Source organism: Lampetra planeri, chromosome 35 (genome assembly GCF_965212315.1).
Source record: "Lampetra planeri chromosome 35, kcLamPlan1.2.h2, whole genome shotgun sequence".
Lineage (NCBI taxonomy): Eukaryota > Metazoa > Chordata > Hyperoartia > Petromyzontiformes > Petromyzontidae > Lampetra > Lampetra planeri.
This window is the reverse complement of record NC_136141.1, coordinates 2,501,234-2,516,204: the sequence shown is the minus strand read 5'-3', so window position 1 is coordinate 2,516,204 and position 14,971 is coordinate 2,501,234. Positions and strand designations below refer to the sequence as shown.

At 46.5% G+C, this 14,971-nt stretch overlaps 1 protein-coding gene across 1 annotated transcript; it reads right to left on the bottom strand.

Moving 5' to 3' along the window:
• Nucleotides 1–170: 170 nt before the first annotated feature.
• LOC144730256 (UBA-like domain-containing protein 2) lies at nucleotides 171–9,345 on the bottom strand. Its single transcript, XM_078610914.1, has 3 exons — nucleotides 8,750–9,345; nucleotides 4,319–4,375; nucleotides 171–2,067 (listed from the first exon to the last, which is right to left on the bottom strand). Exons 1-3 carry the CDS (start codon nucleotides 8,867–8,869, stop codon nucleotides 1,798–1,800), a joined length of 447 nt encoding a protein of 148 aa, XP_078467040.1. The 5' UTR covers nucleotides 8,870–9,345; the 3' UTR covers nucleotides 171–1,797.
• Between the last annotated feature and the right edge of the window lie 5,626 nt (nucleotides 9,346–14,971).

Below are 14,971 nucleotides of genomic sequence, written 5' to 3'. Positions count from 1 at the left end.
AATTCACTCTCATAGACCATCAACAAAAATTTGTACCACCTAGTTTTGCAACCTTCAGTTCTGCTCCGACCCATAGATTAACTATATGTCCCCATGTAAGAGAAATCGCAATGTTTTCTCCGTCGGTTAAATAAAGGACATCAGCCAAGAAAAACACGAAACAATCTCAACACATGCATGCATGTATTACCAGTCGATGCTGACGCTTCAATTTCCACACCAAAGGTTGAAGTCATTCAAAAAATGCATCCTCACGCAATTTTTACAAAACAGTTCGTAGAGAAATGTCTCGGTACTAAAAACAATATTAACAACAGAAATGTATTGCCTCCATACAGTGATAGACTACTGGTATATATATATACACACAGGTGTTGAGTCTGGCAAGTGTGGGTTTTAATCCAACACGAACCTGCAATAATTTAATTCCGGTGCTTGATTCCAATCTGGACTGCTGTTGCACAAAACAAACACTAACACAAATAATTAATACCCTGCCTGTAACACTAACCCTCCACCCCAAACACTTAATATCTTGAACACGAACCCCAACTCTAAAACAGATACTATTCTAACCCAGTAAACCATCACCCGCATCCATAATACAAAATGTATTCATAGCTCCATCCCAAACCTGTAATTGTTGACCACAGGCATGTCCTCCCCTGTGTGTTCCAATTATTCATTAAGCATGTATCTGCGAAACAGTGCACAGGTATGGCCATGAGGAACATCATTTGCTACGAATGCTTTTCATTGTATAATAGCTGCCTCAAAACGGATACCCATAATTCATTCCTCTTTTAAAAAAACAATATTCATTACTATAAAAAAAAAACACAAGCTCAATCACATGCGTCCGAAAACGCACATCCCGAAACAAATCTTTCTGTTTCGGCCTTTACGGAGGCCGCTGGGTCCATCGGTCACATGCAGTAGTCCCGCCATCGATTTCTGTCATACACCAACTGTTGGTTGGTGTTGCATTCATGCCAGTCCTCGCTTTCCAATGCTTCCAGAACACCTTCTACCCAAAAAGAGAACGCCGTGTACGAAATCTAACAATGGGCTTATCTGTGCTACGATTTATCACCCGTGGCACTGCCGCATGTTTACATTATTCGTACAAGAAAAATAGTTGGCTTCTGCTTTTGCTAACGACTGCTGCTCCTCTTCGGAATCGCCGTGTCTCCCACTCATTAGGTGTGGTTGATGGCACCAGCGTTCTCCATTGCCGACGATCCTTGTTGATGTTTATTGTAGACATTTGCCAACTGCTCACTGTTTTTACTACGAGTCAATCGTATCGAGGTGTAGCCATGAAGCTTGGAAGACATGTGGAGGCATGACAATGTCATCACACCGACAGGATGATGTCATCACAGCGACAGGATGGCACCCTGAGACGATAGCATCGTATTTCTATACGCTTGCATGTGGCAATGTGAGCAGTGGGGTCCACGTGTACAAGACTTGTTTAGCAATCTCCCTTTTGTTTTTGTATTAACAATGACAAAGGGGGTGGCTATAGTAACAGCCTCCTAGGGTAGACAAATACAATGACTCACCACCAAAGTGGATCACAGTCTGCGAAACTAAAGATGTATTTTTCAGAAAGACGATTCTTATTTTAACTTTTCTACCCCTGTAAGTCAATAGCTGTAATCATCATTAAGTTTAGCATTTTTTTTGTAGCCTTCGGGGAGACGTCGTTTACCAACCCCGCCCCCGGCTGTCCTGTCGTTTCATCACCACAATCAAGAAGTGTCAGTTTTTGTTGTCGCTCTCCCCCGGCCGTTAAGTCATCTGCTGCCCTCCCCGTCCGGCGCAAAACGGCACGGCCGCGTGGTGGCTCGAGGACACGGGCGGCCACGTCTGCCGTGGTGGGGCTGCCACCACGGGCACCTGCGACGTCGTCGGAGATGCCGCCCAGTGCTGGGCTCCTCCCGGGGTGGGCGACGCGACCTCAGCGCCGCCGCCGCTGTCCGACGCCTGGAGACGCGAGAACATCGTGAGAGCCTCCGGGAAGTTGGGCGGTGTCGCCGGCGTGTTTGACGGCGCGCACACCTGCACGGGCAAACAAAGACACACGCGCGAGTATTTTTCAATCGGTCATGGCGAACGACGACGACAGCTGCCATGCGCCACTAAGTGGCGGCAACGTCACCACGGTACTTTTGCCAGGTTAGGTACAGCGGGAGATCATGTGAAGTATCGGAAGGCTCGCTGGCAGGAGGTCATGGGACAGACCCAGATGTTGTGGGATAACTTACTGAGATGACTCAAATGACCCCGGAATCAGAACATGTATTCATAATGGAGGAATCCGATGAGCTATTAAGTTATCTTTCACAGATGTCAAGTAGGGGCGTGTCAAAAATTTACAACAAATAATAATACACAAACACGATAGGAATGCAAAGTATAGGAAAGGTAAACAAATAACTTACAAATAAAACTGAACTAATTTTTATTTTACCAGGTAAAGCTCACTTAGGTATTAACCTATTTTTCATAAGCGACCTGGCCACAAACGACAGCTCAACAATGTGGCGGCTTATCATTTGGAAATGTATAGCATCAAAATTATCTAAATGGTAATGGTGCACATACGCATGCATGCCATCCCCCTCCCTATTTAGCCTCAAGGCCGGGATACGATCATTATTGTTGCAGGCAGGTTTCACCAGTAATGGTGGCCGCAGTTTTCTATTGCAAAAAAAATGGATAGTTGCCCAATTGTGGACAATTCTGACCACTGCTGCCCCTAGTGGAGAACTGAAATGTCAACTTCCAATCACATTTTTAATTGGTCCCTTAACTCACGATTATTTATGCACTTCGTAGACCGCTAGTCATCAGATGCTTTTTAATAAACTCTGTTTTCATTGGCCAGACGGTATTTCGTAACTCTTTGTTAGTTCTATGCCAAGTTGCTCAAAATATATCTGTTGAAGGCCAAAGTATCACACCCGTTGGGTGTTTGTTTCCCCAAAGCTAAGATTCACACATCCTGCACCGTGTACTCATTTAAGATCGAGTTGACCTGGAGGAGGTGCAAGAAATGTTTGTATCCCATGTGCCACTGCTATTGAGCATGCTCAGAAATTTAAACCAGGTAGATGGAATCGTGGCACGGCGTGAAAACCACTACACGACTTCTCCCACACACACACACGCGCGGATACAGTGGTGGGGCGTGATGACTCGAGTTTGGAAAAGCCTAGACTGTGGGTGTGGGGCTAAAGGTGATGTCTTTCAATCTTGGCGTCTGTGAGTGGCTCACGCATTTATAAATAGCCCCGGCTGCACAAGTGCATGTTATGGACACACGCTCATGGTATGCACGACGTAGCCAGTCTCCGCAACCCCCTCAACACGGTGTTATTTATCGCTTTCGAAAGGTTTCTGTATTTTTAGCGAGAACATGTTCGTTATTTTCCGGCCAACCATTCAAGCAACTTCGGTGATATAACTGCGCAAGTGTTGCTCTCTTCGTACGCATTTGCAGAATTCACCAGCAAAGGCTAGTTCGTGAATACAATGAAAACGTACCCTCTCAGGTTTAGGCAACGCTGAAACCACGGGTGTCAGTGGCCCAAATGAGCATCAACTGGGGCGATTAAAACATTAACTGGAGGCTCCGTGAGGTGGGAAGAGTGTGCCATTGACCAGTCGAGGTGTGTCCGTGAAGACACTGCTGTCTGTCCTTTGGATTGACCACGGCAGGTTCCGGTGATGCAGTTAAGGTAAAATGAACAAATATATATTTTTATCTCCGCCATCCAGACTCTTGGCATCTCAAACTAGTGACAGTTGATCGCGCTAATAATAAGAGAGCATTATAAATGTGATGTAGGTCGCAATGTCTTACGTATTCCCACTGGTGTCACAACACCCTACAACAAAGTTTGCCAATATCTTACAAACCTATCGTTAAAATGTTTCTGAAAAATATATTTTTACCCTGTTCGTAAATTGCAAATTGTCCGTAAATTTTAGTAAGACTAAACTAATATTATTTAAAATGTACGCTCTGGCTTACAGTCTCTGTATGAATCAGAAAGGTCATGAAACCGATGATGTTTGGGGTTATAACTTCTCTGTTCCCTTACACGCACCCTGAAGGAAGTGCTTGGTGACATCACCAACGCCTCCATCGTCACAGTACACGCCTTTAAACCGAGTTTGTAAAAGTGTTCTGCCAGTAAAAGGAAGCCATACCTGATCCGTGTATGAATAAAAAAAAACCACAAGGCACACACGGTCAGTAAAACTGCAGTCACGACTGTGGGTTTTCGTAATGTACTGCAAGTACCATGGCATGGTGATGGTGGTGGCTTGTGGCCTCTTGAAAGAAGATGCTCAGAGCTGCCTGGAAAGGGGAAGAAAGCCACACAACGTTTTGGTACAAGTTCAACAGATGACCTACTCACTCCTGCTGCCATAACAGCAGATTTATTTTTAAAATATATATATCTTACAACCCTTTGTCAATCCATGTCTGAATGAAGGCATCCCGTGCCCGGTGCTGTGTCGGTCATCGGGTTTGGCCATACTTCACCACACTGGTCAATGTCGGTTGGTGAAGGGGTGGGGGGGGCGTACAGAAACAGTTCAGATCTTACTCGTCACTGATGTTAGCCGTGCCGGTTAATCAAACTCTCGGTTGTCACTTCATTATACCGTACAGAGTCCATAGGTTGACATTGCGTTGTGGCCGAAACGTCGTGAGAATTATTTTATTATGTTTTATTTTTATTATTTTATTACTCTCCTTCTACGTGACTTTACCGAAAGAACCAAGAAGATTCATAAACAAGTTATACGATTGTAATGTATTTCGCCGGTAAAGTATCACCGAGTCTCAAGATTTTTATCTAAAGGGTCCTACACATTGGAATGTTTGGCTTATTACATTTCAGTAGTGTTATATGCAGGAGTATTCAAATTAAATCTATGCATATTAGGTGATAAAGGTCCCCATACATATGGGTTAGCAACCCCACTTTATTGTACTGCCATATATGTGCAGCTCTCAGTAAAGCAGGTTTGGGATGTTCACAAATCTGAGTGATAGACCAACCCTCTCATCCCAAAGAGCTGAATCACAGGCCGCGGGATACAACGCCCAGCTCACCTCCCACTGAGACATTCAAATTCATGACCTAATTTACATAAAAAAACAATGTTTCCCCATCAACTCGAAGGGACATTTACAAACACATTTAAAAGGATAATTCGCCTTTGGAAACACATCCGAGAAGACCGAAGACTGCTTAGCTCATGTCCAAGTGCTGGACCGCAGAATTGAAACAGCAATAGCTTTGGATGACCTTCATCCAGCAGTGGATTTACCATGGCTGATAATTGTATCTATTCATTCACGTATTTCTTATGTCAAGATGTCTGGCCAAAAGAGTAGGCCAAACGCCCTTTAGAGGTAGCTTATTAGAGCCTCCCTCTCGTGTCAGCCCTTACAAAAACTGGTGCAAGCAAGAATTTGCAGGTTTGGAACCTGGACCGTTAATGATTATTTATTATGTTTTACTGAACACACGCAATGTTGGTGCCGAGTATACAATTGCCTCCCCTCCCTCTAGCCAAAAAAAATCGTCACGAGGGCGTTAATGTGACGAAGTACAACCCCAAACAAGCCAAGCCGCAGAATGTAAACACAAGGCGGCATTTTGTACGCTTCACACGCCAGACTGTGCGCCCGCACACAACAACAAAAAACCTGGCTGACTTGAAGAGCACAACACAATAAACCAAGCGACACAAAGAAGTGGAACGTGTATTTTTTTTGTTTAACTCGGCACGTTTAAAAATTGGGGTTGGTGAATAACACAAAGATGGCACTGTACTGTGAAACTCCAAACTTTGTGTGTACGGTGGCCGGGCAAATTCCTGACCCGTCTGCGTGGACTTTTGATTGCTATTCCCCCTTTGTATGCGTGGCCTTCCTCCAACGTGCAAACCATTGCCTAGAGAGTAACTGGTCTAACATCCAATTGTGGGTCGCTTCTGAAAATGTCTCGAGACTTTGTGAGGCTTTCCTTGAAAATGAATTAATAGTATGTTACATATCCCAGCCAGGCTGGACGAGGCCACGTAATTCATCATCACGATCATCGTCCACTTAAGCAGGGTAACATTAACACCCAGGAGACTAATCGCCGTCTGGTGAATAAGCTGATGACCCAACAAGTTGGTTTGTCATACGACCCGGCCACAGAAATGTTGAATTTCCAGCAACGGCTCAGAACCACTACCGAATACGAGCACAACAGCCCCACATTCACATGAGCAAGCGGGACAATTTGGAGTTATTGCCTTTTCTAATAGCTCAGCCAGATGACTCGTAGCATATGGCCCACGAATGTATAATTTGCTGTACAGTAACATGCGCATGCATACCGCGGCTAATCATCACTACCTTTGTCTGACCCTCATGCATTGCCTATAACCAAATCGCCCTGAATGTGCCCGATCTCATCGTATCGGTGATTATCGGGCATGGATTTCTGAATCTATCTGTGAGGGCCTTGGACTGGGCCATTTTCTCCCATATCCTGATCGTTCATTGAATTGTCCATACATTGCTATCGAGTAAAAAAAACCCCAAGAGACTCTCATTGAAAATAAACAGCTTTCTTATTCAGTCCTGGGATAAGTGTGTAAAATTCGTAATTGGAAATCACAATGCCATTGTAATTGCAGCGAACAATGCTGCTGTAATTATTATACCAACCGACCCCAGGCCTCTAATATTCACTCGCTTCACACGGTTGTGTTAAATGAAAGTGGGCTGCCCTCTGTGTTGTGTGTGTGTCTGTGTACACTGCAGTGAATCACCGTGTTATGCAAGACCACTGCGAAACAGACTGTTGGCAAATCACCAGTGCGGCAACGAACTTACAATGTCAGGGACACGAAAGACGAAAAATACTGCACCAAGTCCTTGCGTACTTGAGACCCAGACACACGCATTAAACCAAATAGCCAAGACGACATTGGTACACACACACACACAATTGCTCGGCGCATGTGTATACACGACATAGATTGCCCCAACACAGCCTTGTTGGGGCAAGCGTTGTTAGCGAGCACCTATGAAGGTGGTCATGGTACACGAGGGGGTGGTGGGTGACCAGTACCACGCCCGGCCGCCTTTGTCTCCCCACAGTTGTGTGCCTTTAAACACATCTCGTTTAAATCTAAGTCGACCGATAATTATCATACACCACATATATTGCATGTTACACAACACTATAATACGGGTACATGGCAAATCATATACAGTACATGTATACACACACACACATGCGGGTACAGGAAACATAAACACAACAGACATCAATACAAAACACATGACATCATACGTGCACACAACACAGCGAAACGCCTGCAGACACACAATATTTAAAATACCAGCACATACCACACAACATGCCAGCCCGCCAGAGCAAATCAGGAAAGAGTAGATACGAGTATTGATTATTTTAAAATGTAAACACATAACAAATGGGGCAACACGCAGGCGCATCAACAACACAAACGTTTGATATCGAGCGACACAAGCACCCAAAGTACGTGTGCATAATAACAATCATTCGTCGATAACAATGTCAACATTGCCGATGGGTGACTGCGCAGGTAGTAGGTATGGTGGACATGCAGTTAGGCACAAAGAGGTAGTAGGTATGGTAAAGTAGGTAGTAGATACATGCCAGGTAGGTGGACAACTATGTAAGTACTGGGAGCAGGTGTGCAGGTAAGCAGCACATGGCAAGTACATGGTAAGTACATGGTAATAACATGGTAAGCAGGTGAGATGAGTGAAGGTGGCACATTGGGTATGTAGGGGGAAATGAGGACAAGGTGTGGGGTTGGGGGTATGTGGGGTCGGGGGTATGTGGGGTCGGGGGTAGGTGAGGTTGGGGGTATGTGGGGTTGGGGGTATGGTGGGGTTGGGGGTATGTGGGGTTGGGGGTATGGTGGGGTTGGGGGTATGTGGGGTTGGGGGTATGGTGGGGTTGGGGGTATGGTGGGGTTGGGGGTATGTGGGGTTGGGGGTATGTGGGGTTGGGGGTATGTGGGGTTGGGGGTATGGTGGGGTTGGGGGTATGTGGGGTTGGGGGTATGGTGGGGTTGGGGGTATGTGGGGTCGGGGGTATGTGGGGTTGGAGGTATGTGGGGTTGGGGGTATGGTGGGGTTGGGGGTATGTGGGGTTGGGGGTATGGTGGGGTTGGGGGTATGTGGGGTACGTGGCAGGGAGAATGTGGATAGGCTGATACTGGATGATATATCGAGGGATGAGAAAAGACTATGAGCTAGTGGGTACTTGGTAGGCAGGGGAAGGAAATACAAAAATGGGTGAGTACTGTACCGAGTACCAAAACATTTATCCCGGAGTAATTCAATGAGCTATGAAGCTCTTTTTCACATACGTCAAGTAAAGGGGAAGTAGCCAGGGTAGGGGGACAAGGTGGGTAGGCGAGTACTTGGGTAGTCGGGGCAAGGAGTGAACAAGAAAGGTATGTGGATACTTGGATAAGAACAGAGTGGTGGGCACTTGGTAGACGGGTTAGGAAGACACGCAGGATCGGTAGATGAAGAGTGGACAGGTTGGTGGGTAGGTGGGTAGGTGGGTAAGTAGGTGGGTAGTTGGGGGGGGGGTAGGTGGGTAGTTGGGGGGGTAGTGAGAGGAGATGAGAGAGAGTCACGAGGAGGCGTCGTCGTCACCTCGAGCTGCCAGTGGGAGGTCACCAACATCTCGAGCGCCGTCTCCGCCGAGCAGCCGGCCACCATCACGAACTGCCCCACCAGCAGCTGCCTCTTCAACTCCTCGATCTTTGTCGACATTTTGTTGCAAACGACGAAGAAGACGAAGACGACGACAACCAAACTCGCCCCCCCCCCCCACCACACACCACCCCTCCAACAAGAAAAATAACAAAACAAAAATGTAAACAATAACAACGATGATAGCAGCCGCTTGTTTACAACCGACCGCTGTTGTTGTTGAACGTGAAAGAGGGACGATCGGTTTGCTCTGTTTTAAGATTTAAAACAAACAAACTGAGAGAGAGAGAGAGACAGAGACTGACTGACTGACGGTAGCCAACGTGGAGGGGATGAAACGAAGGCTGCAAAATTCTATCGTTTGTTGCGATAACAAACAATGACGCACGGCGTCTCCGCGTTGTGCGAAGGGTCTTGGAGGAGGAGGAGGGTGGATGTCTACCGGCAGCCGCTCAAGAGGAAGAGGAGGAGGCGTCGTTGTTTTGTTGCTTTGTGAGCGAGGCGGCCTCCAGCCACAGCCATTGGCGGCCCGGCGAGCCTCAGCCATTGGGCGACGGCTCCATTTAAACCTCGCAGCCATTACGTAAACACCCCCCTCCCCCCCTTCATCATCATCATCACCATCAACACCACCCTTCACCATCATCATCATCACCACCATCATCACCCTTCATCATCACCATCATCATCACCATCATCATCACCACCATCATCATCACCCTTCACCATCATCATCACCACCATCATCACCCTTCATCATTACCATCATCATCACCCTTCATCATCATCACCACCATCACCCTTCACCATCATCATCATCACCACCACCATCATCATCACCACCACCACCATCATCATCACCACCATCATCACCCTCCCCCCTTCCCCATTCTCCTCATCACCTTCCCCATCATCACCACCATCATCATCCTCTTTCCCCATTCTCCTCATCACCCTTCCCCATCATCACCACCATCACCCTCCCCTTCCCCATCATCACCATCATCCTCCTCATCACCCTTCCCCATCATCATCATCACCACCATCATCCTCCTTCCCCATCATCACCATCATCCTCATCACCCTCCCCCTTCCCCATCATCATCCTCCCCCCCTCATCCTTCCCCCCCTTCCCCATCATCATCCTCCCCCCCTACTCATCACCACCATCATCCTCCTTCCCCATCATCACCATCATCCTCATCACCCTCCCCCTTCCCCATCATCATCCTCCCCTCCTACTCATCATCATCATCCTCCTTCCCCATCATCATCCTCCCCCCCTCATCCTTCCCCCCCTTCCCCATCATCATCCTCCCCCCCTACTCATCACCACCATCATCCTCCTTCCCCATCATCACCATCATCCTCATCACCCTCCCCCTTCCCCATCATCATCCTCCTCCCCTACTCATCATCATCATCATCCTCCTTCCCCATCATCATCCTCCCCCCCTACTCATCACCACCATCATCCTCCTTCCCCATCATCACCATCATCCTCATCACCCTCCCCCTTCCCCATCATCATCCTCCCCCCCTACTCATCATCATCCTCCTTCCCCATCATCATCCTCCCCCCCTACTCATCACCACCATCATCCTCCTTCCCCATCATCACCATCATCCTCATCACCCTCCCCCTTCCCCATCATCATCCTCCCCGCCTCATCCTTCCCCCCCTTCCCCATCATCATCCTCCCCCCCTACTCATCATCATCATCCGCCTCCTTCCCTCCGACCCATCCTCCCCCCTTCCCCATCCTCCTTCTCCACTTCCTCCATCCTCCCCCATCCTCCTCCTCCCCCTCATCATCATCCTCTCTCCCTCACGACCCATCCTCCTCCCCCGCCTTCCGCTCTCTTCCTCTTGATCCAAAACAAAAACAATGGTTGTTACACACACATTGTGTGTGTGTGTGTGTACACACACACACACTATGTGTGCATGTGTGTGTCTGTTGAATTTCTTTCGCACCGTATCGTCGCAAAACGAGGACAAACCATGAACGCACAAAGCAGTTGTAAATATACATTTAAAGCTTTCGTGACTGCAGGGATTCATCTTCTTGGTTCTTTCGGTAAAGACACGTAATAATAATAAAATAATAGTTTTATTATTTTATTATTTACCTTCTAAGAACCAAGAAGACGGTTGTAAATAAATGAGTTTGTCAACCGAGATGATTTAAAGGTGCCATAGTTCGCGGTGGCTTGTGAATGTCGGAAGCAAGAGCGTTCCAGACGGCCCCAGCTGCAACAACAAACCCTGGCGATACAATCGTCCACAATAACAACATTTGCCTTTTACAAAGGATTTTTTTATCACAATGGCCCATTTTCTTCATAGCACGTCTCATATTTACGGTACTGTGTATTAGTTTTATAACTATATATTTTCGTGAGTAATATATACAATATAATACAAGTTTATCTCACTCCTTACTCCAATATTCGCACGTTATTGATAATGTTTGACGATTTCACTTAAACCACCACCCATGTCTGGTTTGTTGTTAGCTGTTGTGGGCTCAGCAGCCATCACCATCATCAACACGCACACACACAGGCAGCAATAACAAAGGCAGGTTTTGGTAAAAAGCTTTGTTGGTTCTATAAATAATCTTAACTATGGCGAGGGTAGCGAGCATCTATTAAGATGTGGGGGTGGAGGTGATATTTAGGGGTCACTGACATGCAATGTTTACAATTCAAATGAATCACACAGGCACAGCTGTTTTGTATTATACAGAATCGGAATCTTTATTTAGACTGGAGGAATCCGATGAGCTGTGACGATTTTTGTTTCACAGACGACACACACACACGTTGCACAAGTCACGTACACACACACAAGTTACATAGACACATCATATACACAAATTCTAGATTTGAAGCTTTCGTGACTGCAAGGATTCATACTCTTACGTTTTTTTGGTAAAGTCACGTAGGTAAAAAATAAATAATACAAATAATAGAAAAAAAATAGAAATAAAATTATATTTATTTACAATAGAAAAAATAATAGAAATGAAATAATAAATATTTTATTTCTTTTATTTATTTATAATAGAAAAAAATAATAGAAATAAAATAATAATTATTTTATTTCTATTATTTTGATTATTTACTTTTTACCTACGTGACTTTACCATATACACAAAGACAACGACCCCCCCCCCCCCCGTATCGTCTTCACACACTGCTAGGGCAAGTGCTGTTAGCCGGCACTGTGGCACACGAGGGGGTGGGTGACCAACACCACGCCCGGCCGCCTTTGTCTCCCCCAGTAGCGATGTTCACTACACACCGCACCGGCTAACTCATTTGAGGCTGAGTCGACCTAGGGAGGCGCAGGACCGGTTTAGATAATCGTCACCGGTGTTGGCCAGTGACGATTATCATACACACAGACATATACATACAGAGAACACATGTTCCTGTGCAGTGTACACACATAGACCCAGGTGTTATTGATTGTCTGATGTGCCAGGCTAGGTACAGGAGGTCACGGGACAGACCCAGGTGTTATTGATTGTCTGATGTGCCAGGCTAGGTACAGGTCACGGCACAGACCCAGGTGTTACGAGATGACTGACAGATTCATCACCTGTGCTCCCCACTGTGCCAACACCAATGCATTCACGCATGCACCAACACGCGTATTCATACAACAACGATGCCCCAACCCCACATAGCCTTATTGAGACTTTTGGGGTGCAAGTTTTGTTAGCGAGCACCTATTAATGTCGGCACGGGTACGCGAGGGGGTGACCTGACCGCCTTTGTCTCTGCCCAGTGCTGGTGTGTATTTACACACTGCACTAGGTAACCCGTTGAAGGTCGAGTTGAATTACGGGATACCCAGGACCATAACAAAGACAAAGATCCCCCGTATAGCCTTAACAAACTGTTGGGGCAAGTGCTGTTAGCGAACACCTATAACAGCTGGCAAGGCACACGAGTGGATGGGTGGCCAGCCGGCCCCCTTTGTCTCCCCCAGTGGCTATGTTTTTACACACCGCACCAGGTACTCATTCGAGGCTGAGTCGACCTAGGGGGTGACCCCAGGACAGGTTCAGATAATCGTCGCCGGTGTTGGTGGCCGTGATCGGGAATCGAACTCGGGTCGCCGGGACAATGCACACAACAACAACCGCCATTCGCCACTAAGTGGCGGTGACGTCACCACGACGCTTGTGCCAGGCCACGTGCACCTTGAGGCCACGTTAAGTGTCGAACCCCGCTGGCAGGAGGTCACGGGGCAGACCCAGCAGGTGCCACGGGTCGACTGACTGAGATGACTGGCTGATGCACCACCTGTGCCCCCTACTCTGCCAATGCACACACACACAGACACGCATTGACACGCGTTCAAAGGAACACAACGTTTTTTTTGGAAAGTGCAGTTGGCGAGCACCTATTAAGGTCGCCACATCACGACGCTGCCGGTGGCTTAGCGACCACGGGGTTCGCTCGGGCAATTCGAGTCCCTTGAGCGTGACTCGTTGTTTTCAAATGAACAATAACGAAGCCCCAAGACACACAATGCCACCGCGGCTTGGGTGACATCATTAATTTATTGAGCGGTCAGGCGAGTTTGAGCCAAGATGTGATGGTTCGATCCCCGTCTGCAGGCGTCTATTGTTTATCCTGTGAATGTGATCGTCACCATCCACAGTAAAACGAATAATCCACGTTGAACATCATCCAACGTAACAAATAATCCGCAATAATAACAAGCATCATTCACAATCATCCACAATACGGAGATCATCCACAATACGGAGATCATCCACAATGAACATCGTCCAAAGTAGATAACCATCCACAATAACAATGATCAGTCATCAACATACACAATCATCGTTTGCGTGATCAAATATCAACCGCAATAGTGATCATTCGTGCTAATCATCCACAATGTTCACAACAATCCACACTCATATCGTCATCATGTGATATCGTCATCATCAAAACAATGTCTCATCCACAGTGTAAAAAGCAGCCCATTCACAGCTCATTTGTTTCGCAATTCTCTAAGCTCCGACTTCACAGGGGATGGGGGGATTCTACATGTTGAACAAATACTTCCCCACAAATGCAACAGTAATCTAGGTCCGCATTGTAAGTTAAACAGTCGCCGTGTGTGTACGATTTTGCAAGCTTTGCTAAACAATCGATAATTCGTCTCCAACGTTTCCCCCGCTTGGTTAAATAAAGGACGCCAATCAATGGAACCCGCGTTGGAATTCATAACGTTTAATCAGAGCAACTGCATAGATACGAAGCTCGCTGTTATCATTCAAAACACGTGCTTAAAAAAACACACTGAACCTGTATTACTTCCTCGAACGCCTTTGTCTTTAAGCGAGACTCAGTAAGCCATGGCGCACGCACGCGCTCATTATAATCGCATTCGTTCAATAGGTGAGGTGGAGTGAACTGCATTTGTATTCTACCGATCATAACAATGGCCATAATACACAGCAGGAATGCATCTATATTCACAGCTGCGTCCTATATAATGCCATACATCATTACAGTATAACGCTTTGCGTGGAAATATACGCAATGTATTGGGAGAGGGCCCTAGCAATTCACCAACATTGACTCAAGCCTGACTGCTGATGAGACACGGATGCCAAAACCGATACGGAGCTTGGTTGGACTGAAGCGATGCTGTTGAAATGATGCACTCCCAGGAGGATGATGAATTGTGCAAGATACATTTTATTTCAGTGGAGAGGCATATACAATATATGCGGACATATTGCCTGCTAGTAAACTATTCTCAAAATATTGAGATGTTTTCAATTTGATGAGTGTGCTTTGTATACGTGGGAAGAAACCGGAGAATCCTTGCGCATGCGAGGCGGGGGGAGGGGTGCTTAAGTGTTCGTCTCTTACCGTCAGCACAGCAACATAACAAAGCTTGAGTGTGCAGATGAAACCCATGAATGTAAAAGCCTGTCCATGCTTTGATTTTAATGCTGATGTAATACACTGGGTGGGAAGGCCAGTAAACTGATCGACGACAAATCTAAGTTTTTTTTTATGTGGAGAGACAGACTTTTGTTTATTTATCGGTTTCATGATATAAAATACCATCCTCCAACAAGGGTAGGATGGTTGTTCATCTTCGTGGGCGGTCTCGAAGCA

Excerpts from the sequence above, each read along its gene's own strand:
- LOC144730256 (XM_078610914.1), bottom strand. The coding sequence starts at position 8,869 with ATGTCGACAAAGATCGAGGAGTTGAAGAGGCAGCTGCTGGTGGGGCAG. Across the intron at positions 4,376-8,749 it reads CCTCCCACTGGCAGCTCGAG|GCAGCTCTGAGCATCTTCTT; the intron begins GTGACGACGACG and ends TCCCCTTTCCAG. Across the intron at positions 2,068-4,318 it reads ACCACCATCACCATGCCATG|GTGTGCGCGCCGTCAAACAC; the intron begins GTACTTGCAGTA and ends TTGCCCGTGCAG.